General features: G+C 42.7%; 1 protein-coding gene and 1 pseudogene across 6 annotated transcripts; both read right to left on the reverse strand.

Moving 5' to 3' along the window:
• cnot1 (CCR4-NOT transcription complex, subunit 1) lies at positions 1-27,928 on the reverse strand. Of its 6 annotated transcripts, none has more exons than XM_087798066.1 (50): positions 27,772-27,928; positions 23,062-23,345; positions 22,886-22,993; positions 22,406-22,504; positions 22,025-22,093; positions 21,898-21,952; positions 21,241-21,444; positions 20,988-21,156; positions 20,428-20,554; positions 20,211-20,321; positions 19,915-20,085; positions 19,714-19,841; positions 19,291-19,531; positions 19,106-19,225; positions 18,913-19,035; positions 18,700-18,851; positions 18,460-18,610; positions 18,177-18,390; positions 17,980-18,105; positions 17,372-17,496; positions 17,011-17,297; positions 16,867-16,945; positions 11,943-12,185; positions 11,739-11,879; positions 11,490-11,669; positions 11,288-11,404; positions 11,104-11,214; positions 10,954-11,031; positions 10,688-10,865; positions 10,400-10,533; positions 9,996-10,292; positions 9,059-9,199; positions 8,881-8,985; positions 8,644-8,763; positions 8,398-8,424; positions 7,536-7,730; positions 7,328-7,470; positions 7,147-7,255; positions 6,881-7,050; positions 6,541-6,772; positions 6,220-6,468; positions 5,522-5,685; positions 5,327-5,444; positions 5,155-5,256; positions 4,918-5,091; positions 3,980-4,129; positions 3,730-3,910; positions 3,112-3,244; positions 2,906-3,040; positions 1-756 (listed from the first exon to the last, which is right to left on the reverse strand). In XM_087798066.1, exons 2-50 carry the CDS (start codon positions 23,161-23,163, stop codon positions 678-680), a joined length of 7,167 nt encoding a protein of 2,388 aa, XP_087654192.1. In that variant the 5' UTR covers positions 23,164-23,345; positions 27,772-27,928; the 3' UTR covers positions 1-677. The 6 variants fall into 6 exon arrangements, with proteins under 6 accessions (XP_087654192.1, XP_087654191.1, XP_087654196.1 ...); XM_087798065.1 differs by having other exon boundaries at positions 10,400-10,554; XM_087798070.1 differs by lacking the exon at positions 8,398-8,424 and having other exon boundaries at positions 11,943-12,176; positions 22,406-22,498.
• LOC148074310 (small nucleolar RNA SNORD53/SNORD92) lies at positions 1,784-1,858 on the reverse strand (annotated as a pseudogene).
• Positions 27,929-27,986: the final 58 nt, after the last annotated feature.

Below are 27,986 nucleotides of genomic sequence, written 5' to 3' on the forward strand. Positions count from 1 at the left end.
TGCAGGTTCAACGCTTTATTCTCCTTATGTGCGACTTCAATCGAGTAGCAAGAACTAAAGGCAAACTAGAAAGGACTACAAAATACACATGGACCAATACATTTACAAAACATTCAAAATGTTACAAAATGAGCTGTATTGGTCCGTTTGTTCTTCAGTTTGGATCTTTGTACAAAGTCTCAACGTGTGAACAATTGTACAGGCCCGGGAGAGACGAGACTCCCCCGCCCGTCCCCCCGACACCCTCGCTTAAACTGGGCCTTCGAACGCGACTGGGAGGAAAACGGTTGGAACTCAAAGAACCCGGCGGAGAAAGACGTCCCTGAAAACTAAAACACGTCAGACACAAAGTCGTGTGCGAAGAGAACCGACAAACTTTGGTAGTGAATGTTCAGGTCTTTACACGTCAAACCGGTTCTCTCCCGCTCTCCCTTTAATCCAATATGTACATCAAAAAACAAAAAAAAACTATTTAACAGCATCTCAAACCATCATCGTCCTCCTCCGTCCTTCAGCCCCGAACAAGAAAACAAAAGAGCAGAAGTCCAGTGATCCACCTTCAGACCGAGGGTCAGTGGAGAGGGAGGGAGGGGGGTCTGTGTGAAGAGAGGGGGGGGGGCAGGGGGTGGTGGTCCGGGCTGCGGCGACTCGCCCGGGGGACCAGACGCTGGCTGGTTCTAGCTGGCACCGGTTCCCTCCATCACCTGCTGGGCCTGCTTCTGTCCCATGCAGCACTGAGCCACCGACTGGAACAACCTGAGCAAGAGTTCATGCTTTTTAGTTTCATATCAAGACTGTGAACGAACAACACGACAAACACATCAAAATAAATACTCATGTTATTTTAAACTGAAATCATAGTTTATCTTTATCATAGTTACTTATTTTTCAATTAAGTATAAAAAAAAATCGACTTTTTTTCCAAATATTTACAAAGTTTGTTCTTTTGTGTTGCAATAAAACATACAGCCACTAGATGGCAGAGGTCATTTCATCCTCCCCAGCTAAAGGAACAATTTAATACTGCAAGATTTGGGTTATGACTGAGGACGAGAGGATACAATGGACTCCAGCTTCCAGCAGCTATTAAAGCTGATGTTTGGACATATTTTGGTTTGAAAACAAATGAAATCAGTTACGACTGACAACAACACCAGAGTCTAGTACTCAACAATACTACACATATATACTTGTTACTACACTATCACAACACCAGAGTCAAGTACTGGACAACACTACACATATATACTTGTTACTACACTATCACAACACCAGAGTCAAGTACTGGACAATAATACACATATATACTTGTTACTACACTATCACGACACCAGAGTCAAGTACTGGACAATACTACACATATATACTTGTTACTTCACTATCACAACACCAGAGTCAAGTACTGGACAACACTACACATATATACTTGTTACTACACTATCACAACACCAGAGTCAAGTACTGGACAATACTACACATATATACTTGTTACTACACTATCACAACACCAGAGTCAAGTACTGGACAATACTACACATATATACTTGTTACTACACTATCACAACACCAGAGTCAAGTACTGGACAATACTACACATACAGTATATAATTGTTACTACACTATCACAACACCAGAGTCAAGTACTGGACAATACTACACATACAGTATATAATTGTTACTACACTATCACAACACCAGAGTCAAGTACTGGACAATACTACACAGACACTTCCATACGGTGAATGAATGACAGGTAAAACAGTCAAATGGTTCTAGAACTTTTCTGGTCAGACAGCCAAGAGTGACATCACAGGACTTCAGTCAAGAATGCGAAACCTTTGGAAGATCATCATCCCAGAACCAATCATGAGTTTATCATCAGATGAACCAGAAACCCTTTCAAATGCATTCATGTCATTTTGAATGCACAACACCAGAGTCAAGTACTGGACAATACTACACATATATACTTGTTACTACACTATCACAACACCAGAGTCAAGTACTGGACAATACTACACATATATCCTTGTTACTACACTATCACAACACCAGAGTCAAGTACTGGACAATACTACACATATATCCTTGTTACTACACTATCACAACACCAGAGTCAAGTACTGGACAATACTACACATATATCCTTGTTACTACACTATCACAACACCAGAGTCAAGTACTGGACAATACTACACATATATCCTTGTTACTACACTATCACAACACCAGAGTCAAGAACTGGTCAATACTACACATATATACTTGTTACTACACTATCACAACACCAGAGTCAAGTACTGGACAATACTACACATATATCCTTGTTACTACACTATCACAACACCAGAGTCAAGTACTGGACAATACTACCCATATATACTTGTTACTACACTATCACAACACCAGAGTCAAGTACTGGACAATACTACACATATATACTTGTTACTACACTATCACAACACCAGAGTCAAGTACTGGACAATACTACACATATATACTTGTTACTACACTATCACAACACCAGAGTCAAGTACTGGACAATACTACACATACAGTATATAATTGTTACTACACTATCACAACACCAGAGTCAAGTACTGGACAATACTACACATACAGTATATACTTGTTACTTCACTATCACTATACATTCTATCGTCGTCCCTGTATCATGATACGTATAGTAACAGTAGATGTGCAAATACAAAATGGTTAAAGTGCATGTCTTTCATTATTGTTATGTAAAATAATTATTTTAGTTTTTCTCCAAACGCCAAATGTTTAAACAATCAAATGTCATGTTCATGATTTGAAAACTCATCGTTTCGCCCCTTCAGTCAAATACTAGTACAACAACTGGATGGACGTAATATTCCCCGTCACACGACCCTCTAGTACGTACTTCTCTATCTCCGGTGCACAGTGGACAAAGTCGTGACTCCAAAACTTGAAGGCAGGATTCTTAATCAGCTCGATGAAGGTGATGAGGAGACCCCAGGGGTGCGGCCTGTTCACGATCAGCCGCTCCAGCAGAACCCTGACGAGAGAGAGAGAGAGGAAGCTGCCGTCAGAACACACGTCACATGACCCACAACCGCCGAGTCGGACCTGGTGATCTGCTCCTGGATGGCCTCGGTGTTGGCCTCCGCGAACAGGTAGAGCATGGTGCAGCTGAAGTAGTGGGTGTGGCTGTTGGGGTAACGCAGCTGGTTGGCGATGGCGTTGAGGAACAGGTAGCGTCCTGAAGGAGAAGAACATGGTGAGGACGAGCTGCCGGGGTTTGGTTCAGGCACAAATGTTCTGCTGGATCCTTGAACCGTAACTGACTCCAGTGGTAAACATTACAACCATGTGATGTTTGTTTTTTTTAATTAATTCATTAAATAGTTTTCTTTTTTAATGAATGCTTTTTTTTTTGCTTTTTGATATTCCAATTTTTCAAAATAAACCGTCTAAATTTAATGAAATTTAACTTGTAGGCTTTAAAAAAGTATATCTGACATGGAAAAGTTATAATAGCGCCAACATAGAATGTCATTAATTATTAGTATTGTTAAGGTTTTAAAAAATGTATACATTTCTATATTTAAAGGTTGATTTTTTTCTTCAATAGTTAAAATGAAACAATATTTAATTAAATGAAAATATTGAACAACTCTGATAACAAATCTTATAAAACGATATATATAATATTCTGATGTTTCTATACGTCCCATAGTGAAGTACCTTCAGTGTCCAGGTCCACAGCCAGGTTCTGGAAGATGTCCATGTGGGCCGAGTGGGTGATGGTGCTCATGGATGGGGTGCTGCCCTTGTTGTGGATGTGGGCGATGGCCTGAGTGCCCACGTACAGGACCAGCGCGTTGATCAGCTGGATGTTGTAGCGGTTCCCGGGCTCGTTGGAGACCTGCAACACCGTCGAGGGTTAAGACGAGAGGAACCAGGACCGCGACGAGCGCAGAAGACGCTTCAGCACCTGGAGGTTGCTGCGCAGCTCGGAGAGGAACGTCACTGGCGATCGTGTCTTCAGGTACGAGTCCAGATCCTTCTTGAACTGAGACGGCATCACGCCGGTGAAGTTGGTGAGGATCCGGGGAGCGATGTTGATCTCGCTCAGCATGTCCACCTGCAGGAAACCACGTCGAGATTTAGAGCTGCTTCCAGATCAGCTGATCAAATACACATCTTTACAAACACTTCATGTGTTCATGTTAGAGAACACTGATGATTCGTTTCTGTGCGCTTCTTACTTTTAAACATATTAATCAACAATGAAAATGTAAACAAACACGATGTCGTAACTTTCTTCAAACAGCTTCTCACAGACGATTGAAGCATTCAATGACTTTAGGATCATTTAATTTATAACCAAACTTAAAACTAAATGGTACTTGTTGGTCAATCCAATGAACAAATGAACACAGAAAACACATTTGCACCAACAAAGTCAGGTGCAGAAGTAAAACACTGTCAATCAGGTTTAAGTTGTGGGTCTGATTAGTCACCACAATTCACTTCTTATTTTAGTTTTATTCAGCATTTATTTTAGCTTTAAATATAGGAGAATGCAACAAAATGTAGAGTTTTATTGTTATTTAATCGATTTATCTGCTCAATAAACTAAGTTGCTCGGTAAAAAATAAAAGCAGCAAGCAGTGATAAACTGCAGAATCAAGTTGTGTTCTTATTTTATGTTTTTCTTTAACTCAATGAGGTCTGTCATGTTGTGGTTAGAGCCATCAACTAACTGACCTAACTAACTAACTAACTACTAACTTGACGCATACAAAACTGGTCTTCATTTAATCTGCAGGTTTACATAGAAAGGCTGAATCTTAAATGTTTGAGATCATCAGACATTGGCTGAGGTAGATCAGTGTGTGCACGAGTGTAAAGAAGCCAGTGCGTACAGACCTTCAGGTTGGGGGTGAAGGGGTCTGGGAGCCTCATGTTGCGGGGGAAGGCACTCAGGATGAGGTTCCGGAGCTGGATGCAGTTTGGAGGGATCACGTCGCAGAAGCCGTAGTGATAGTCGCACAGGAATTCTGGGAAGTCGTGCAGCAGGACCAGCAGCACCCGCAGCGTGCCCTATACAAGAAGAGGTCCAAGGTCAGCCAGGCTCGACTGGACTAGAACTCCGAGGCGACTCACCTTGTAGAGGATTTGCATAGGTTTGTTCAGTTCCACGTTCCTCAGGAAAGGTGCCAGATACTTGAAGAGGTCGATGAGCAGCTGAGCATACATGGGCCAGCCCTGCCAGAGCATCAGAGGGTTTGCGTCAAACGTCCGTTTTATACCCATCATGCAAAGGAAGAGGTCAAACCTTCTGCTGCGGCGTGTGGGCCAACATTCTGGCGATGAAGATGCGGTGGGAGATCAGTTCCAGCCAGGCGTACACGAATCCCGGAGCTTTGGTGGGTCTGAGGATGTGGAAGGTGTTGCTGGAGACGGAGCACACAGTCAAGCTCTTGAACGGATATACGGTTGAGGTGGGGGGGAGGGGCGGGCGGGGTCATACCAGAAAGCAGTGAGGGTCTGGAAGTTGATGGTCTCCAGGACGTGCTCCGGGGCGTTGAGCTCCAGCAGCAGCATGATGAAGATGCGATGGTACGGCAGCTGCTGGAACTCCGTCTGACGGACGTCGTGGTCCTGGATCAGCACCCCGACTACGATGCCCAACACCTGCAGCAGAAGGAGGGAACAATGACGAGAAGAAAACAGGAAGAGTGAAGCTCACGAAGATGAAAGACAAGAGGAAGTTTTTCTCCGATTACTTGCATAAGTGCTTGGATTTGTATGGAAGTATATCAGTGTTATCAGACAATTACAATGTTAAAACTTTGAATTCCCTCTTTAAATGATTTCATTTTTATTTTAAAGCATCTAATTTTTTGGGGGGAATAATTGAATGAGTAATTTCTTTAAAACAATTGAATTAAATAATTTGAAAAAGTGCCAAATGGTCATCTGTTTGTCACATGATGGTTTGGTTAGACTGTGTTAGTCTTTTGGTATTGTCCGGCGACACCATTGAACCAACATTTTAAAATTTAATGACTATGAATTAAAAAAGATTTAACAAAATATTTTGGGGGGAATTATTGTACCCATCAAAATCTTTAATATTTTCAAAATGAATTTTACAGTTAATTCAATGCTTAAAAACAACAATAAAAAATAGTGTGACGGCACAGACAAAGTAGTCCCATAGATCACCTTGTTCAGCAGGTTGATTTTGGTGACGGTGTTGGAAGCCTCTCCAGAATGTTTGACCAGCAGTGCGATGAGGCGGACGAAGGCGTCCAGGTTGTGGTAGCACTTGGCTCTGATGATGGCGGCGCTGGCCGCTGGGTTGTGCTGCTGCTCGGCCTGAGCCCGGTAGCTTATCTCCACGCACATCTCCGTGCACAGACGAAAGAACCGGGTGATCAGGTCGTCCGTCTTCAGGATCCCCTGCTGGTGCATCTGAGAGCGAACGAGGACAAACGTGTCAAAGGCTGAAGAGCAGGACGTCGGGGCCGACGAGAGACTTCCTACCTGTCCTACGAACGCGGAGAAAGCTTTGGTGCTGTCTCTGCCGGCAGCAGCCGAGTGGTACAGGTTGACCCACTCCCTCAGGAGGTACTCGGCCTTCTCCCTCAACCCTGGAGGGTCGTCGTATTCTGACGCCTGAGAAATCCCAGAGTGCATCATGAAGCTGGGTCCACCATGGGCTCGGTCAATCATGGCCTCGTAGTTGGATCGAACCACGTCCATCAGCTGCGGCAGGCTGAGGAGGGAAAGCATCGTTCATTACCGGGACGTTCACAGACTGTTGGAGTCGAAGGTCAAAGTTCATGACCGAGTGTATAAATAAAAGGAGCAGGCAGATCCTCACCCTTCAGGTGCGTTGGCTCGAGAGTGCGCGCAGGTCCTCATCAGAGTCTCGATGGTATGCAAAAGGTCGGCCTCGGTCACGTGACTGACGCTTCGTTCATCCACCAGCAGCAGCTTCACCAGCTGCATGGCGAACGCCACGGCCATGTAGTGCAGACCGTTCTCCATGGACTAGAAGTCAAGAACAAATGTTCGTCAAAGACTCATTTCGACACAGTTAACACCTTTATCCGAACGTGGACTTCACGAGTTTAACGCAATGTTTACCTGAGCAAGGTGCAGGTCGTACTGCTGCATGTTCACCAGATGGTTCCTGATCAGGAGCTCGACCGCCTCCACGTTGTATTTGTACTCGTCTCTGCACTCGATCAGACACCTAAAGCAGAACATGTTAAACAAATGGTTGCCGTCCTGGACAAAGGGAAGTCTTGAAGTCTTCAAGTCTCACCTGGTGATCTGCTTGTTGCACCACTGTGGGCCATAGGCCCGTCCGTCCTGCAGAGCCTTCAGCACCAGTAGATGGCACTCTCTGTACCGGAGCAGCAGATCGGCATCAGCTCCACTGGTGGCATCCAGAAGACCCTCCACAGCCTGTGAGAGGAGAACAGTAAGACACACTCCCAAATAATAGACAAAACCAAACAAACGTGGTGAACCTTCTGCAGCAGGCCCAGGGCGGCGATGCCATCCCTGGAGTTCCGGGCGAGAGCAACAGACTCCAACAGGCTGCGTAAAGACTGGGTCATAGGGTTGATGGCTAGGGCAGGAGGGATGGCATGGAGATACTGCTCCAGATCTGCCATGCACTTGTCGTAGATCTGTGCTACATCATCTGTTGCCCAGGCCTGTTGCTGAGAGACCGGACAAGAGGACATGTTTAACCATCATGTGGTGCGAGGTAAGAGGCTTTTTAGATGAAACACTTAACGCTTCAGAAACCCAGACTAGGGGTGTCAACATTTTGTTTTGTTTACACAAATAATTGAAGCTTCTAAACCATTGTGTAAACAGTATATAACTCATCTGAGATTTATGATCCCATTCTATCCTAGTTGCGCTATATAACCACTAGAGGGTTCTGTCTCGTTTCAAACACCTACTAATCCCATTGCAGCAAAGCCTTTCCAGTAGTTATCAGAGATAATGTATTCTTGTAGACTCACTGCAAATAGGTATTTTAAAGCTAACATAACAGATCAACCACATAACTTAATTTTCCTTATATTTTGGACTATAAGGTGCACTTAAAATAAATACTTAGTGACTTCAAGCTCATTTTTCTTCCATGGTAAAATGAGGCTAAAAATCTTTTAAAACGTTTATAAGCTACACAAGTCATGTTACTCTGTGAGACTCCCAACTATTGAGCAACTATGAATACATGTCACGTGTTAAACTCTATGCGTAAATTAACATTGTTAATTGCACTTACAAACTATAGATGCAAGTTCATAAGTCGATAATAGACACAACCCGCCCCAGTATCCCACATCACATGACCAAAATACACACACACACCTCATTGTGTAGCAGCTCCGCTTCTCTCTGCAGGCATGAACAAATGGATGGCAATGAAAGAGGGGAGAAAAAAAAAAGACGTGTAAACGGTTACTGACTGTTACAAACTGTTATGATTTGTCATCTGTGTTACCATGTTAATGTTGACACCCCTAATCCAGACACACTTTTACAATAATCAATTCAATAGTCAATCTATCAGAGTCAACAGTGCGTCTGGGGGGAAAAATAATCGAACAATGATACCTTCATTGGTTGAGCCAGGAAGCCAGTTGGCTGAGAAAGATCGTTGCTGGGTAAGAATCCAGGAACATTTCTGGCAAACTCTTCGTAAACGGCCAGCTGCTTCGGGTCGACACCTCCCACCTGATGATGGCATGACAACACAGCTTTACCATCTTGACAACGTCAGTGCACATTTCTTTAAAGTTGAAATGGCATCAGCGGTTGACTTCAAACAAATGGACAGCACAGGCGTCTCACCTTCAGTCTGATCTGCTCAGGCATGCGCTCCGCCTGGTACGTCAGCACAACAGGGTCACAGTAACGACGGCCTTCTTGCCGTGCATGTTTTCTCAGCTCAAACTCCTGCAGGACACAAGTGCTTAGCAAAGAGACAGCTGCAGATCCTCAATAACATTGGCCTGCACTCAAGTCTTACAGTAGCAAGTCTCTTGTCCATGTCAGGCCCGGCCTTCTCCACAGCAGTTTTCTGGATGAAGCAACAAGCCAATTCACAGTTGTCTTGAGCAATTCTGGCTGCGGCTTCTTCCATCATCTCCCTCTGCTGAGGTGTTGGTGCCTGAAACAATAGAAGCCATTAAGAGCGGGCAAAGTACTAGAAATAGACATCCATATATCCAATATTGAATAAATCAGGTTTTATCTAAAAATATTACAAGGCAGTTGTTGAAATGCACCACTATATTGCAGATGTGCAAGACTATTTTACCAGTTTATTACTTTTGTGTTAGCAAACACAAAAGGTGGGGGCAACATTTTCTGCGAGCATGGCAGCGCTAAAAGAGAATTAGTTTATCGTAGTAGTAGTAGTTTATTAATTTATCGTGTCATCTCACAGCACCATTCTTTATAGGATCTCTGTCACATTGGCCTCACTTAACTGCCTCGTCATTCTTTAATTTATCCATCTCTAAATCACCTTATCACCCGTTTTAATTTGCAGCCAGCTGTCAATTAAAAAGCAACTAATGACAAAACCGACCACTACCATCTTCAAATTCTGGGATTCATGATTCACAGTGACAACCATCGATGTTTGACCAATAAAAGAGTGGAGTTAAGTGTTTTCAATGAGCGGTGCTCAAACTCATTTTCTAATGTCTGATGAGCACAATTAAGTAAAATATCCATTTAAGACACACTTAAATCAACACATTAGTCACCCTTTAAATTTCATAGCTTAGAGGTGAAGGGCCGCATGTCTAAGAAAACTGCACAATGCGAGGCACGGCGCACTTATTAATTGGTTTAAAGTAGATAAACAATTATAATGTTTAACTAGATCTAACATCACAAAGGCAAATGATAAAGAGTAGAGATGCTTTACGACGCTAGGGAAAGTAATATCCACTCACTCTCAGTGCAGTAGCAAAGCTGTTCTTGAGGTTGGTCGCGATGCTCATGAGCAAAGGCTCGCGGCAGGTGATCATCGCCATCCCAGCAGTCAAGTTCCTCATCATATGATGGGCGGCCACTCTCATCCGGGACTCCTCCGAGTCCAGGGCGAAATCCTTCCTGATGATTTGCTCACACGTGGTCATGGCTATTTTGATGGAGCGATCGACCACAGGGTGCACCAGCTCCTGGACGGCCCGTTCAACGGACTGCCTGACACACTGCTTCAGCTGTGGGTGGGCTTGGAGGAGGGGGATCTGAGGCAAAACATCCAGAGATCACGGAGCAGAAATCAGTGAAGGGCTTATTTTGGAGGGATAAGTGACGGGTAGTTAATATAAAATTGCAATAAGCTCACACTTACATTGATGTTAATATTGATGTGTGGTGCCAAGCCTGCCAGAGCGTAAACATTTATATCATGGTAACTGAATTGGGGGGTAGGGGGTCCAGTGGTGGTGCAGGCGGTTGTTGTGGCAGATGGCGTTGAGGGAGGCGCTGCAAATGGAACAAAGTCCCCTGTTGTTCACAAGAGAGTTGTTGAATTAAAATCCCAGAAAAAAAACAAGCTCAAACAAACATCACCAATAATGATTTACTTAATGGCTTGAATGTTCAATTATCAGAGGTTTAAAAGACTGAAGTTATTCACCAGAGGTAGAAACTGGGAGCAGCTCTTCGGGAGGTTTGGCTTCCTTCTTTGGTGCTGACAGTTGCTCCTCCAGGCTCTTGAGCTTGTCTTTGTCTTTCAGCAGGGTTCCTGGTTTCAGATCATTGATATCCAAAGATAGGTTCTTGCACAGAACTTCAATCTCGAACTTGAGATTCAACTGTACAAAGAGAAAGATACAATGTTTGTCAGTTTACTACATATAGGAAGAATGAAATGACAGGTTGGAACATAGAAACAAAGGTCACCTTGAGGTCGTGCTCTTGGTGCAGCTCAGCCAGAACATTCATGATGGCCATTGTCCAAGGGTTCTGTGGTCGAAAGATCTGGGGAGCAGTACACAAAATTATGGCACTGAAAAGTGACTGTGGAATAATTATTCACCACGTTTTTCTTACCATGCTGCGCAGACTGGACTCAAGAACTTTGGCCACAAAAGGAACAACATAAAGCAGCTCCTGTTGACCTTTCACATACGCCTCCAAAAGTAAAGACTTTACTTCCAGGTCCTGCAGAACAAAAAGGTATGAGTCAATCAAAACACATCTTCACTCCATGCTTTTGTATGCTAGAAACACTTGCCGTGTAGAGAATGGGCTTGTTCTTGGCCAAGGTTATCATGCCAAGCCAGTGGCCCAGGTTCTTCAGCAAGGAGCGGTCAGAGAAGTTTGCGGCTGCTTTGTCAGATGTCAGTAGAACCTGAGAGAGGGAAGAGATTTGATGAAAAACATGCTGATCCCTCCATCAGTATCACAGCTGGCATACTCAAGAGGTTGAAACACACCTTGATGTTTCTGTATGTCTCATTGAGGACCATCTTGACAAACTCTGGGTTCTTCAGTGTGTCCAGAAAGTTTGAGTAGAGACTGTGGAAGTTGGGCTCGATGCTGACACGTTTCATCACCAGATACTGGGACACCCAGGGCATGAACTCTTCCTTCACCGTCTCCTTCAACTCTTCAACCTGACAGATCACATTGACGCGTTTTAGAAAAGGAAAGCTTTGACTGAGTTCAATGAAGTTGTTCCTCACCTTCTGTGTCATGTTCGACTGAGACAGATTGTTGAAAATGAAGGCGATCTTCTCTTGGACATTTTCCGGAGGTTCAACGATCCTCTCCGTTTGGTCAGTAGCCACAAGCAGAGTGTCGATGTTGGTAGTGTTTATTGAGGGCTGCGGAAAAGGTAGAAACAGTAAGAAACGCAGGTCAGAAGGTAAAGATGTTGAAACACTCACAGGCACGTCCTTCTTGAAGCTGCTGGGTGTCGGTCGTGCGATTGTGGTGGTTTTGGCCGCCGTGGTTGTTGTTGTGGCAGTGGTGACCAGCGTGCTCGCTTGACCCTGTTGAGGGGGTTTAGGTAGTCCAGGTTGCTGCGACTGAACCTGTGCCAGCGCCAGACTGCCTGGGGTGGTGATGGATCCTTGCATCTTCACCGGAGGGTCCCGTGACTGTTGGCCATACTCGATATACTGCACACACAGGATATTGGAAGGTGCAGAGCGAGAGATTTAATTTATTTGTTGAAGGTTATTTTCTATTGCTAAAATTATTAGTGATAGAAGTTTGAATTTTGGGTGAAATCAAGGATTGGAGTTCCTTTTTAGAGTTATAGACAGAAATGTACATCAATTATAATGTAAGGTAAGTAATAATGCATAAAAAATAAAAGAACATAAAGAGGAAGAACAAGATGACACAATCTAAGTCTAAAGATAAAGACAAAGAACATAGGTCAAGGACAAAGACTAACATAGAACAAAACATCCAGATACTCTCACTCTACTCCTGCCCCCGAAGAATTGTACAATTTAATAGCCCGAGGAATGAATGAGTCCCTGAGTCTATTTGTTTTGCACCTGGGTAGGAGCATTCGTGCACTCATTCTGCTTCTCTGCTCACTGATGACAGTGTTCAGAGGATGACTGTCATCATCCATGATGGACAGTAGTTTGTTCAATGATCTCCTCTCAGCAACTGTCACCAGTGAGTCCAGCTTCATTCCAACCACAGAGCCAGCCCTCATGATCAACCTGTCCAACCTGTTGACACTCCTCTTGGACACATTCCGCTTGCGGTGAGCCTTTGAATTGGCTGCTTGAACGTAAGCTCCTGCAATATTTGCCAAAAACAGTCGTTTTAACGACTACTTGTCCGGATATTATGCCCATATCACTAAAGATATGTCTCAAGCATCTCGTATCTATGATCGTGATGCTCTTTTCAACATCAGAGAGTCGATGGAGGATTATAACCGCGACCGTTACCAACGTCCGGTGAATATGTTTCCGGCTCCGCTTCTCATCGACTCGGACTCTGTGGAATATCGTTTGATCTCTCGGGTACCGGGCGATTTCCACAAGTGATCGAGTCGGTCTGGAGTTCAGGTCAGGATGAGACGTGCAGTCGCGATCGCTCGGAACAACTCTGATGTCATCGATGTTTGATCGACATTCCTCTCGCTGCAGAGCATGACGACACATCAGCGCTGCCGTCTGTCCAGACCTCAACGAAAGGTGGCAAGATTTTTTCATTTCCTCTCTTTAATTCAGCTTTTACTACCGAGTTGAACTTCAGTGACAGCTGGTACCCACGTGACCGCTGTTCGCTTCAAAAGATCCCGCTCTGCGCGCCTGTCAGTGACGCGGCGTCGTCAGTGACGTCATCGGTGCTGAATGTGGGACTTCTTAATGTTCGCTCAATTACTAATAAATCCTTTATTCTTAATGATCTTTTCACAAGAGTTAATTTAGATTTATTATGTCTTTCTGAGACTTAGAGGTAGAGAGAGGAAGAGTTTATTCATCTGAACGAACTCTGTCCAGTAGGGAGCGCTGTCCTGGGGAAGCCTCGCCTCTCTGGTCGTGGAGGAGGTCTTGCTACTGTTTTTAGGGAGAGTTGTTCTTGCAAAGTGATTCAGACACAGGAATTCATTTCTTTTGAATCTCAGATGATCTTGGTTGGTTCTACAAGACCTTTCTATTGTGTGTCAATCTACCGCCCGCCTGGTCCTGCGGCGGTGTTCTTGAAAGACTTTAGTGACTTCTTATCTTCCATTATTCAAATGGAATCTGTCCTTATTCTTGGAGACTTTAATCTTCATGTTGATGACGTCACATCTTGTTCTGCTAAAGAACTTTTAACTTTAACAGAAGCCTTTAATTTTGAGCAACATGTTTCTGAACCCACTCATCAAAAAGGCCACATTTTAGACTTAGTTTTTACTCTTGGCCTGGACATTTCTAATGTATCTGTACATGATGTCCATCTGAGTGATCATTCTCTTGTCTTGTTTAACCTGGACTTCATCCCTGAACCTAAGCCTTTGAAAGTTAGGTCTCAGAGACGTGTCATCTTAGCCGATACTGCAGACAGTTTTTCTGCTATGTTTGACCGTCTTTCCTTTGATGACTGCCCAGACGTGGACAGTTTGATTCACTGTTTCACTGGTCATTGTGTTGAAATACTGGATCAAGTGGCACCACTTAAATCGAACTTGAAAATTCAGAAAAAACGGTGCCCTTGGACAAATGAAGATCTCCTGAGTCTGAAGAGACTTTGTCGAATGACTGAGCGTCTCTGGAAGTCCACTAAACTTGAGGTGCATAGACTTCACCTCAGGGATCTGATGACTTCTTACAATGAGATGGTAGAAACTGCTAGATCTGATTACATCAGAAAACTGGTAGCAGCAAATAGGAAAAACCCCAAAGTTTTGTTTGACATGATTAATTGTCTCGTGTCTCCTGCTCCTCAAATCACGCCTGTCTTCTGTGAAGCTGACAGCAATGCATTGTTGAGATTTTTCATTGACAAAATTAAATTGATCAAAGAGAAAATCTCTCCCCCTTTGTTTGGAACCCCTACTGTCTCTGAGCCCCTCTCCTCCTCTTGGTCCTCCTTCACTGCTGTATCTTTGGGTGATATTTCGGCACTAGTGAACAAGATGAAACCCTCCTCTTGCTCAGATGACGTCCTTCCTTGTAGGCTTTTTATCAAAGTATTTGATGTTATTGGCCCCTGGGTTACCAATATGGTGAACCTCTCCCTTTCCACAGGGGTTTTTCCCAATGCATTTAAACATGCCATTGTGGAGCCGCTGCTCAAAAAAAACAGGCTTAGACCCAACTGACCTCAGTAATTTCAGGCCTATTTCTAAGCTCCCTTTCTTGTCCAAGATCTTGGAGAAGGTGGTGTCTGAGCAGCCGTCTTTGTTCCTGGATCAGAGCGACATCCATGAGAAGTTTCAGTCTGGCTTCCGTAAACATCACTCTACGGAGACAGCTTTACTGAAAGTGTCCAGTGACATCATGATGTCGGCTGACTCTGGTAAAATCACTGTTCTGGTGGATCTGTCCTCAGCCTTTGACACAGTTGATCACCAGATGCTGAGAAGACTGAGGGATGAAGTGGGACTGTCTGGGTCTGTGTTAGAATGGTTCTCATCTTACCTTTCTGGGCGCAGTTTTAGTGTATCTGCCAATCAAATGAGGTCTGAATTGGCAGATCTGTTGTGTGGAGTCCCTCAAGGTTCTGTTCTGGGTCCTTTATTGTTTTTGCTGTACTTGATTCCCCTCGGTAAAATCATTCAGAGATTTCCAGATGTTTCTTATCACATTTTTGCTGATGACATCCAGCTCTACTGCTCGTTTGATCCAACTGAGCCCCAGAGGCTGAACAGTTTAGTCAATTGTTTGCTAGAAATCAAACAATGGCTGAGTGAAAACACTTTGCAGCTAAATGTGGACAAAACTGAAACACTGGTGATTGCTCCTGATGATAAGACTCCAGGGTTGAGTCAGTACTTAGGTGACTTAGGTCAGTCTGTCAAACTGAGCCTGAGAAACCTGGGTGTGGTATTTGATAAAGACATGTCTCTGGTTCAACACTGCAGAAAACTGACCAGAAACTGTTTCCTTCAACTGAGAAAAATCTCTAAACTTAGGAAAATGTTGTCGGAACATGATCTGGAGCTTGTAATCCATGCGTTTGTTTCTTCTCGTCTGGACTATTGTAACAGTTTGTTTTCATGTCTTAACAAGAAGGATCTGTCTCTTCTGCAGTTGATTCAGAACTCTGCAGCGAGAATTCTGACCCGCTAAAGTAGAAGAACTCGCATCTCTCCGGTCCTTAAAACTCTTCACTGGCTTCCAGTTTCTTTCAGGATCAACTTTAAAATTCTGGTTCTTACTTTCAGAGCTATTCATGGTCAGGCTCCTCCTTACATCACTGATCTGATCCAGCTCGGGCTCTGAGGTCTGTGGATCAGAATCTACTTATGGTTCCACGCACACGACTCAGGACCAGAGGAGAGAAATCTTTTCAGGCTGTTGCTCCTAAGCTTTGGAACGATCTTCCTCTCTCTTTGCTCTTGATGGATCTACTGACTCCTTTAAGAAACATCTTAAGACGTTTCTATTTGTTCAGGCTTTTCCTTGAATTTCTCGAACTCCTGTGTTGTTCTCAGTATTATCTTGATCTTTAAAGTATGTACTTTTTTGAGTATTGTTTTGATTGTTTAAGCGCTTTGTGACCCTGGTCTCGAAAAGCGCTATATAAATAAATATTACTTACTTACATTTCCACCCCAACACACCACAGCATAGAACATGACACTGGCCACCACAGACTGGTAGAACATGCAGAGGAGCTTCTTGCAGATGTTAAATGATCGAAGCCTCCTCAGAAAGTACAGTCTACTCTGAACCTTCTTATATACATGGTCTGTATTGCAGGACCAGTCCAGTTTACCGTCCATCCACACGCCGAGGTACTTATAGTTGTCCACTATCTCCACCTCGTCGCCTCTGATGGACACTGTAGGACTGGAGCTTGGGTTTATCTTACTCAAAAAATATTGCTCGTTATTCTTTAAACGTATGCCACAAAGCGTTAACAATTCTTCTTGCCAAGACTTTAAAACAAGATGGACATTACAGACGAGCAGTATGAATGAATATGGATTTTGTTACGTCTTTTGCGAGGAAGACGAACCTTAGCTCCACTCCAAAATTTAAACAGACTTACATTTTTGCTTACAAGTCTAAAAAGGAACAGATTACTCTGAAAATAATCCCATGAGGGAGAATTTACCATTTGAAAACACCATCTCACTTTCCCATTTGAATGGGGAAAAAAAGAAAATTAAGGAAAACTAGTTACCTCTTGTAAATGGTGGGGGAATTGCAAAAAGTGGGCAATTGATGCCAGATGTTGACAGTACTGGGGGTAATCCTTCAGTCTAAGCAGGAAAGAAACAAATGAATACAGCAGCTAATTAAACATCTTCAGAAAGAGGTGTCCTACCTGTTTTTGAACCTGTCTAGAGCTGCAATTCCAAAGTAATACATTTTGGATCCGTATGGTTTTCTCAAGGCTTCTAGAACATAACGCAGTGCCAGCCCAAGGGCCATGTACGTCACTAGCCCCTTCTCAATAATGCCACCGAACAGACAAGCCGTGATGTGGAGCTCTTTGTCTGGGTACTGTGGGAAGAAGCGGTATTCCTCGAACAGGTTGCGCAGCATGCAGTTGAACACCTCCCTCTCCCGCTTGATGGTTGAATCCTTGAACCTCTGCAGCATCTCAAGCACCTGAAACACACCACAAGGGAAATTAACTTACACGCATAACCAGAATAAAGGACTTTGTTTATTACTAAACTTACTTCATCCACAGACATGGTGGGGTGAGGAGGATGGTTGTAGATCCGCTGGAAATAACTGTTGGCTTCATCGTCGATCTCCTTACTAAAGTTCTGGTTTGCCTCAGGCCACACCTGGGAAAGATCAGCTGCAGGAAAAAAAAAAAGATATGTTTGAGAAAAAAACCCAGGCAGCATAAAATATCTCGGTGTGAGTAGTGATGAGCAAGAGTATCTCATAGCCTTAAAATTTTGAGAAATAACTCTTGTTGAGCTTTATGTTTGCCACCATTGATTAGTAGAATCAAGATGTTTTATGTACCATCTACTTCAAATATTGATAAATTATTCTACAGTGCTTTTTAAATGGCAGATCAGAGGAAGCATGTTGTTCCAATAGTTTTCTTCGTTTCTTTTAGAATACTTAATGAGGGAAATACAGACACTGGTCAAAAGACCAAGTGGCAGCACTTATGGGTCAAATTCTGCCTCATTGTGATCATCCGGGAGTGATGCCCAACCACAAGTTCTACAGTTCTAATTATTACTTTTCATTAGAGCCGTTTGTAAACTGTCGAGTTAAACCATTGCAGGCTCTCAGTTGCACCAGTTCTACAAGCCCTAAATCTTACTCTGCTGGAAGGTCGGCGGGTTGAGGCCCGGGGTGCTCATCTTCCTGGTTCCAAATGGATCGGTGGTCACTGCTGGCATTCCAAGACTAGAACTGATTCCAGAGCTAATTCCTGAACCCAAAGGTCCTGTGATAAAAGAAAAATCAGCCTTCAAACATGCATCTATAAAAAGGTAGAAGAGGGAAGTATTCATTTACCAGAATCCATTCCAGGGAGTTGCGAGGACAAGCTGCCAATTCCCCCAAACGGTGTGCTGGGATTGGCGTTTGAGAGAGATGGGAAGGCCTTTGCAGGGGACTGAGGATTACTGAAAGCTGAACTTAATGATGTGGGAAAACCTTGCATGCTCTGAGTGTGTGAGGGGGCGGGGGCCCCCAGAGACAAGGAGCTCATCCCCGACAGGGGGTCCATCTGTTGGAGATAAGGAACAAACATCAGAACATTACACACATTATGACATTAAAGATCAAGAATGCTTACCTGTACGGGTGAGATGGCATCAAGGCTGCTGGTGCTGGGGGCACGACCCTTGGGCATAACTCCTGGTGGGGGCTGCCGAGCTTTATTCATAACATTGGTGCAGTTGGCGACCATGGTCAGAATAGTCTCCGACAGCTCCTGAGTCACACTCCTGAGAAAAGTTATAGACACAAGTGAGTTTCTGGTACAAAATAAAACCATTAATGCTTGGTTTGACTAGATTGATGTAAAGAATCTTACGCAGCACAGGATTGCAAGCACGCGAGCATGGTGGCTAAAGTCTCTGGGGGTAACTGGGAACTTTTGGGTTGGTCTTTGTCAGGAGCCAGACCCCCAAGGATGGATGGACATCGCCTCTTGAGGAATGTTACACATGCTTGAATGAAGGGTTCCTAAATGACAAAAAACATGTTAAACTTCACTTCAATATCAATGAAAGTATAATAAACGTACCCCATGCTCTCTGATCTTGTCGGTGAGCCACTTATCAAGTTTGAGGTATTCACGGCGAGAGGCAAGTGCAGCAAGGTCAATAACAAAGGCAAACGGAGTACCATTCAGCAGCATCGATAAAGACTGTAGACACAGGATATCCAGGTTGATGATCGCCAAACCACAGTCACTTCATCAGCAGACATTCTCAAACCTTCAAGTCCTGGGCAACATCCAGAATACGAGAGAGCTTCGCCTGGTCGTACTGTTCACCTCTCATGTACCACTCTGCCATTGAATGCATAATAAGCTGACGAATAGATGGAGACTGTCCCTGTAATAAGAAATGTTGGAAAGTGTCAGTTGTGATCGCGAGTAAAGAGTGATCAAGTATAGCACCTGTCCATGCCAGGCATAATGCAGGATGGTGGCCGAGTTCGGGTGGTTGCCCAGGAAGATGGGCATCAGTGTGGAGATGAGCTCATGGCGCAGCGTGTGCCAGGAGGTGGAGATCTGCAGCAGCGCCAGTACCAGCATGTCCGGACAGTGTTTGATGGGGAAACTGAAGAGCTGCTTCACCTGCTCGTACTGCCCCACCTCAGAGAGTCTGAGTAGACTCTCCACCAGGTCCAAACTTTTCCTGTAAACGGTTGCAAAAGTTACAATCTTGCAATCCTCATGTGAATTTAAAGATTTTCTATCAAATGTAAATGCAAAGAAGAACAATTCTGCCATATGGTTCATTCAATATTAATCTACATCATAAAGTTTAAAATGAAGAGCTAAAAAGAAATCTAACAAGGTCTGATGAAGGCTTCATACCAGGTGGAAATCTCCCGGTTATCCTCCTCTGGTGGAGCCTTGAGGATGTCAATGGCGACGGAGTGACGGTGACAGTCGGCAAAGCAGAAAACGTCCGGGCTCAGTAGGGAGTGCTGAATAAAGGACAGCTGCCAGAGAAAACAAACAGTCAGCTTCCTGAGTCAAAGTAGGAAACTTCATTGGCAGCGCTCGGCTCTATACCTGGCCCTCGGCATGTTTCCACGGCCTGTACACCAGATCCACAGGAAAGCCCTCCATGCCCAACCCCCGCTTGATGCCATAGACCACAATATGGAGTCCTTTACTGTCCCGGATGATAAATCCAGGGTGATCTAGTTCATAAGTCACTTCTTTGAAGTTCAGGTTGGGATTCTAAAACAAAAAAAAAGGGACATGAATTTTATCTTGGCTGCTTCAGTGAAAACTATTCACGCAAAAACATGACTGAAAGAACATTTATATAATCCACTTGACGAGACGAAAGTTTGCCGACTTACCACTTCTTTGACGACGTCGATGAAAACCTCTACATTCCAGGTGTGGCCCTGGGAGTTTTCGTTCTTATCCTTCCCATCACTCCAGATGCCACTTCCAGGGGATGAAATGGACTAAAGAAAACAGGACACAATTAGGATTTTTCAATTGTCTCCTTGTGAAACATCCATTAGAGTAAATAGTTTAAGCATCAAAGTCATCCACGTGTCTCACACTCACCTGCAAAGGTATTCCATCTGTCAGGCCAGAGTGTGTGCGGGCCATCATGCCCAGGACTCTGGCAACCTGACTGGCGGTCACCTCCCTCACGCCATACTGCATGATGATGTTTCTACATTCGTCCAGACTAGAAGACATGAAGAATGAAATCCATTATTACTTTAAGATACACAAGCTACTTAGTCTGATGTTGTGGTATAGCACATTAACATGTTGTTTTGTGCAATTTACCCCACTACCAGTCTATACAGGTCAACAATTGCTTGAGTTTGTTTTAATAGAAAATTAAGAAATAGTTGACCTGTGGAAAAAAAGATTTGGTTTAAATCTGAACTTAACACATGGTAGAGAAAACGAGTAACTATTCCTCATCATCTGCAGAACGTTTTCTAGTCAGTCACTCTTATTCTTGCTCATTGTATTCTTAATTTTATTTTAAAACGATCCCCAAATACAATTGAAGTTAGACCAAACCTCTACATTATAAGTATTTCTTGACCACAATTACTCTCCAGTCTTGGCACAAGTGAAGACACTAAAGGCACAACGACAAAACATACCTAGCACAGAAGCCATAGCCGACTTCTTGCATGAAATCGGCAAGAGAACTCTCCATCATGGTCTTAGCTAACTCCCCCGAGTCTGGAAGGATCCTGTCCATGAGAATGTCCCGTTTTTCAGGGTACAACAGTGGTGCGAGCACCACGGGGCAGCGCTCCTGGGGGAAATCTGACACACAAAGCCCATGTAATAACAGACACAAAAAGCCATACATAATTCACGGTACTGTTCTGAGAAATGACTAAATCTTACCTCGGCAAAGTGTCTTGAGAAAGGCGTCGATCTGCTCCTGTCCTACCCCACAGGCTCCCTTCTGTCCGAACAGTAGATGGGAGAGCAGAAGGTGCAAGACCTCTATAGCAATGTCCTGGAAGCCACCTTCCTGGTTTCCGCCGAGATCTGCGTCAACGTATGAACGCAGGAGGTCTGGAAGTTTCTGCTTAATGAATTGAGCAGCTGCAACAAAAAAAATCATTGTTCAGACATTCTAATGACAAATAACTTTGAGTAAATAATGGTTAAACCCAAATGATCACTTTAAATTTAACAAACTTGACAAACTTGTAAACCAGAACATGAAGCAGGTAACTTTACTCTAGTTAACTAATGATAAACAATGTGTTAACAAATAAAATACTATAATAAATTTAACCCGCAGTGGTAGATTTCGGATAGATCATATAGATCAGCTCTAGGCTGCCCAAAAAGGTACCTTTATCCCAGGATCTATCAAGGGGTCATTATTATTCATAATTAATGAGTGAGAGGATCCACCAACATGCATTCATTGGCTCGGTTTTTATACACTAGCCAGCCAATTTAGATCCTAATATACCGCCCTGCTATGAAAGACTGATTAAATCGGAGCTCAGACCACAGATGTGCTGATAAAGAGACGAGAATGCTTACCAAACCCTCGAAGGTCTGCGTTGTTGGAGTTGAGCAGTGCAAGGCCAAATATTACCTTTGACGAGAAAAAATAAAATTAGGTTTTTCAAATGTTAGATGAAAAAGGACTACAGAAATGCCATCTCACCTCCTGAACCTTGCTGAGCTTTAGAACCTTACTGAGCTGTGTGAATAAATGGGCAGATGGCTTCAAACTCTGAAAACATTCAAATAAAGAATTAGATTAAAACTGTACGTTTACCATTTTAAAGAATGATCTTCAGTCAATTGCTCATTGAAATCGATGAATGCATCACCCATTAGTTAGTGGTACAAAATGGGAAATGCTTTATATACACATAAATACACATGGCTTTATTATAAAAGTGCAGTAGCAATGATGCAATATATATACATACATCTGGCTGACCATAGTAAAGAGATTTTTTTTAAATTTGAGCTGTACAAGGTCAACAAGATTACAACATTGTTGCAAATAAGAACATTAATAAAAAAAAGCCCTGCTTACCTTTTGGTAGTGCAGAGGATTGTCGACAGCGTAACACAAAGTGGAGATGAAGTTGGGCTTTGAAATCAGCGATACACACTCCTGGATCAGAAACTGTGTCTTGTGCAAGTGTATAAACAGGTGGTATGGGGGAAAAAGAGAGAACACAGGCAGGTGAAGAGACATTTCTCACAAATTGACAAAGGGGTACACAAATCTGTCGAATAAGGTTTCTTGATACACTGACAGTTAACTTAACTATATAAAAGGCAGTTTGTATATCATGGATAGTGTTCCATCTAGGTGGCAAATACATCAAACTCAATGCTATATAAACCCTTTTAGAAGTCACTTGTTTCTTGGTAAAACAGATACGAAAAGACAATGGGTACAACAGGGAACAATGTAATGTAAGGGGGGATATGTGGACTTTGTAAATCGAACCTACACTGTGTAACAGAATGGTTGTAGACAGGCATTAGAACAGTTAACAAAAATTACCTGGTGAAAGTCCTTGCCACTACTTTTACCATCGCCACTGAAATCCACATGGGAGAAAAGACAGCGTAGTAGATGCCTGTCTGCCTCAGGACCGTGACGATTGACAATCTGAAAAGCCACAGATGATGAGTCTGCATGCCCTCATGGACTAGTCCAGTACAACTTTAGCCACTTACATGCTGTATTTCCTGCTGGCTGGCTCTGTAGTTTTTCTTCGTTAAATTGTCCACCAGATAGCTGATTTGAGACAAAGCCAGCGAGAGCGAGTCAAGATTCATTGCTGGTTGGGGCGGAAGCAGGCGGCCGAGCGCGGCGCAAAATCACCATTATTCCCCTTTTGTCACTTCAGTGATTAATTACTTCTGCTCCCCCCCCCCAAAGGTGAAAAAATTGTGGCTTCCAAAGGAGTGATCCGAGTAGGGCTGGGTAAAGTCCTTCAGTTAAAAATATAGTTCAGCACCTAGAAGGAAAGAAAAACAAAATTCAGTTTTAGAACAAGTTGGTGGTTAGTTTTTCTACAACTTTTAACAGTGGTAGTGCATTTCCTTTTATTGCAATCATTAACAATCTTTAGTAATAATTCATTGAACGATGACTTCCGTTTGTTCTATTATCTGCAAAAGTGTAAGTTCCGCACATGCGCCAGACATAATTCTGCCCCATAACAGCGGGTTGTGCTCCAGCGGCGCTCATCTGTGTTGACACCACAAAGAAGTGGGGGACTAGTTGAGAACAGTCTGTGTTTTCACCCGTTGAACAAAAGAGAAAGTAAAAATACGACGGATAACGTCACAAATATGAAGCGACTGGCATCGTCAGCCGTTGGTCTTGTTGTGGAAGAAAGACGTCGCAGAACGACAATATTGTCGTTCTGTATCATCATTACCACAAAATGACCATGAATCAGGCAAGGTGATAAAGGAATGTACAAATGTTGAGATGAGGGGGAAGGTGACTCACATGAAAGGTTACATGTGATAGGAAAACAATTCAAGACATTAACGTAAATGAATGAGTTCATGGAGCAGGAGGTGATGAGATGTGTTTCAATGTTATGATAATGTAAGCTGGATGCATGTGAAAGGACCAGGTTACCAAGTCTAGACTGCACCGCATTGAGCTTCTTCATTCACATAATATTGGTGTGAAGTTTTCGATGAAGTGTGGTTTCATCCACGCAAACACTGCTTATCTAGTGTTTACAATAGTCACTTCCGTTTCATTGCCCTGCACTGATTCGCGAGCTAAACCTAGCACTCGACCAATCAGATTGACCACCGAGTCCGACTGAGACTAAAAGACTGAACACTTTCATCCGCCTCCTTTGTCGTTCCAGCTAGGACGCCGACTCCAGACTGAGGGAGACGCACCACAGGGACTCAGGGCGCCGACCACACAGGACTGCCGGCGTCAGACGTCCGATAATCTCTGCGTGTGTCAAGGCCTTAAGAACTACCTCTGAGGCTTTGGCTCGATATTGAGTACCAGTGGAAGTTAAACAAATGCTTGAAGACTTTCTACAAGCATAGCTGTTTCACTAATTTTTAAACGTAACTTCTGGATGAAAATCACTGCACTTCGACAAAATGCCTCATTGTGTGCGACCATGGATCTTTACAACATTAACGGAAATATGATTTGGCTTCTAAAAATGAAGAAAACAGAGCTGATCTGACTCAGGACATCACATTGCTGGATCTGGGCATTGATTTATATAATCACCACTATAAAATATGCACCAATAAAAATGATTTCAAGATAATGTGTGATTTGTAATGAGGATTTTTAAAACCCTCAGGAGGAGAAGGTGATAAAGGGGCAGACTGTATTTAACATAAATATTTCTCAAGGATGGTGGACACATTTAATCTCCAGTAGAAACGGATCGAGCTGGATATTTATCCTTTAACTGACAACCAGAGTATGAGAAAGTTTGAGAATCTCTAATTAAAATATTTCCCAATTTACGTCACAGCGCTTTTTGCAAGATATTACAAGTAAGGTATGGTAGAACTTTAGTCAGAGATGATTAACTTTAGTTCTGCCTCATCAGCTGTTGTTCCCTGAAAAACGGGACAGTCTCATGGACAGGATCCTTCCAGACTCAGGGGAGTTAGCCAAGACCGTGATTATAGAGTTCTCTTGCCGATTTCATGCAAGAAGTTGGCTAAGGCTGCTGTGCTAGGTATGTTTTGTCGTCCTGCCTTTAGTACCTTCACTTTCGCCAAGACTGGAGAGTAATTGTAAATGGGTCTATAACTGCTATCATCTCTGCACAAAACAACACTAAAACTCTGCTTTAATTTCATCACAAAGTTCATTCAAACATTACGGTTATATGAAGTGTTAAGTTAAGCCTTTATACAAATCAAGGCAGGTTTGGTGGATACTACAGCTGATTGCTAATGAACTCTGATCAGACAAATATCTGGAGTTGGAGTTATTTTGATTTAATTTTTGTTACGATTACGAAAAACGATACCAGCTAATTTTGTTACCATGAATACCAAATACAAGTGTTCTTAGCGGAACCGACGAGAGCGGTATATACACGAGTTTGTGCACTCTATGAGCACCGAAAAAGAACAATGCAGGCTTTCGCCATTTCGAGTGAAAAAAGCAAGACACCGTCTTATTGATAAATCTGCCATCACCACTGAGTGTAAAGGGATTAATTGTTGGTTTTCTGTATTAAATAAAGTATAGTACCTAAAAAGTAAAGGCTTTTTTTATACCATTGTATCGAAAAGTATCAAAGTATTGTAAACATTTACTGGTATTGGCATCGACTACTGAAATGTTGGTAAAGTATTGCATAATAACCACTCAAGACTATTAAAAAAAACAAAAAACTTTGAAGATGTAGTTTTACATTTATGTGCCATAGTTCGTCAGCTTCTCATCTATATAGAGATAATTGATTTTTAACTGCAAATAGTTCCAATAATAAATACATTTTGTTTCATCGTTGTCGAGTCATACCAAGTGGAAAATCGCTCAGATTAATGATTATTTTGCTGTATTTTCACTCATTATTATTATTTTTAATTTATTTTATTTTTACAATGGAAGTCAGTTAGATGAGGCTTCACCCGTTAGCGTCACTTTACTTACTTAACCATACCCATTTTTTCAGTCAGACTAGATCCACCATTATTCTATTAACACATATACAGTATATATTAATAAAAAATAAAAATACATACAAAACATTTTTAACCAATAAATGAGCCAAAAAGTAGGTTAAAAAAATAATTTCAATGCACTTTAAGGCCAAATCTGTTTGTTTAACATCAGCAACAAAATCATAACACATTATGAATTTCTCATTAGGTAGCTACTAGCCATAGATCCATCAGAACCCAGGAAGATCCTAGAATTACCCTTTCACACTGACCTTTCACGCAGCATGTGCAGTTAAATGTCTGCTCTAACTCTTATCAATCTTGTTTTTTTCTTATGAAAAAATAGACGACCCTTGCTTTGGAAGTATGACATAGCCAAGCATCTCCAGGAACAGAGAAAACTTCAGTGTGTCTGGGTTATTGTCTGTGCAAATCATTCTTTGTGAGGCAATATTTTGCTATGAATAATGACAAAAGGATATTTAGCTGGTCTGTTTATAATCCATAGCTTTTACTAAAAATAACTACTAATTTTTAACTGGTTCTCGTGGCTGACCAGGGTTGGTACTTTTATCACATGCCATTTGTTAGGTGAAGAGTGAACAGAAAGACAATAAATAGTCTTGCTTACAACTATACACAATTTAAGTCAAACCATTCTTGTGTGTGATGAAAATGCAAATACTTCTAAAGCTCGATAAGAGGCTGGTGAAACCTGGGCCCAATTGTTTAGATGTGGAATAACAACAATGTGATTTAGTTAAGAAAAAAGAAAAAATGAATGAACTTAACTTGATGCACCATAAGAATATTTGTTGTGAACAAAAACAAAGTTAAAAAAGATCAAATCAGCTTCTAACACCAACACAAACCTACTAAGAGCACATGCTCATGGCGAGTCGAACTAAATGAACGATATGTTGACATAAAAGACCAAACAAAAGAGCACATAAATAAAACAAGAAAATGGTTTTACTATGCGCAGATTAATCTTATTTGGGGAAGATTCTATTTCCATGTCGACGGGTTCGGATTAAAATTAATTCAAGAATTCGAAAAAAGTAACAACTTGAAACAGCGAAGTTTGGGCAACATTAGCCAGCACTTTTTTAGAACACATTTGGATATAAACCCCAACGTACACCGGATACATTTACAATAAACAATGTTAAAAACGGTATCTTGTTTTAAAAGGTAGTCGATATATATTTTTTACAATCAATAAACACGGTGGACAGAACATAGGCTCACCAAACGCTATAAGCTAATGCTAAAGCTAGCCCTAGCGTGCGGCTAAGTTCAGCAACATGCAAGGCCCGTCAAACATCCTCGCTCAGGCTCCTCTTTACAATGAACATAGAAAAGATTCGACCATTAAACAATATTACGAAAAATAAACACAACTTACATCGACAATTTGGTGATAAATAGCAAGATCGTAGGCCGCAATTTTGCAGTTGAGTTTAGCGCGATTGTGTTAGCCGCAGACACCGACTATGTGCTGTGATTCTAGTTTCGAAACTGTTGTTCCTCGGCCAGCGCGGGAATTGGTAACTCGTTTATACCCAGAATAACACGATACACACATGACGTCCATGTCTAGTGGATGAGAGACAACATTAGGACTTATCTACTTTCTAGATTTCGCCAAAATGACAGCTGCGTTCCAGCAATTAGACGCCGCCGCGCTAGCTAGCAGCCGTCCTGCAGTCTGCTCCTCTGTGTGCACAAGAGTTGGTTTCTCATCGTTCTACGTCTCACCATGATCCCAAGAAAGTGATTCAGCGGTTCATTCCGGCTGTGTTCGGTCGGCAAACTTGATGAAATGGAAGGTTCGCTGCGCCTCCAGTTCAGTTTGATTTTCAAAATAAAATGGCGACTGTCACCGCTGCCGCGCGCTCCTGCTACGAACGAGTGCGTGCGCGCGTCCGCTCAACGCGATCAGTGCCGAGGAGCCACCTGTCGAGATCCCTGAT

This window comes from Callionymus lyra, chromosome 8 (genome assembly GCF_982586985.1).
Source record: "Callionymus lyra chromosome 8, fCalLyr1.hap1.1, whole genome shotgun sequence".
NCBI classification, from domain to species: domain Eukaryota; kingdom Metazoa; phylum Chordata; class Actinopteri; order Syngnathiformes; family Callionymidae; genus Callionymus; species Callionymus lyra.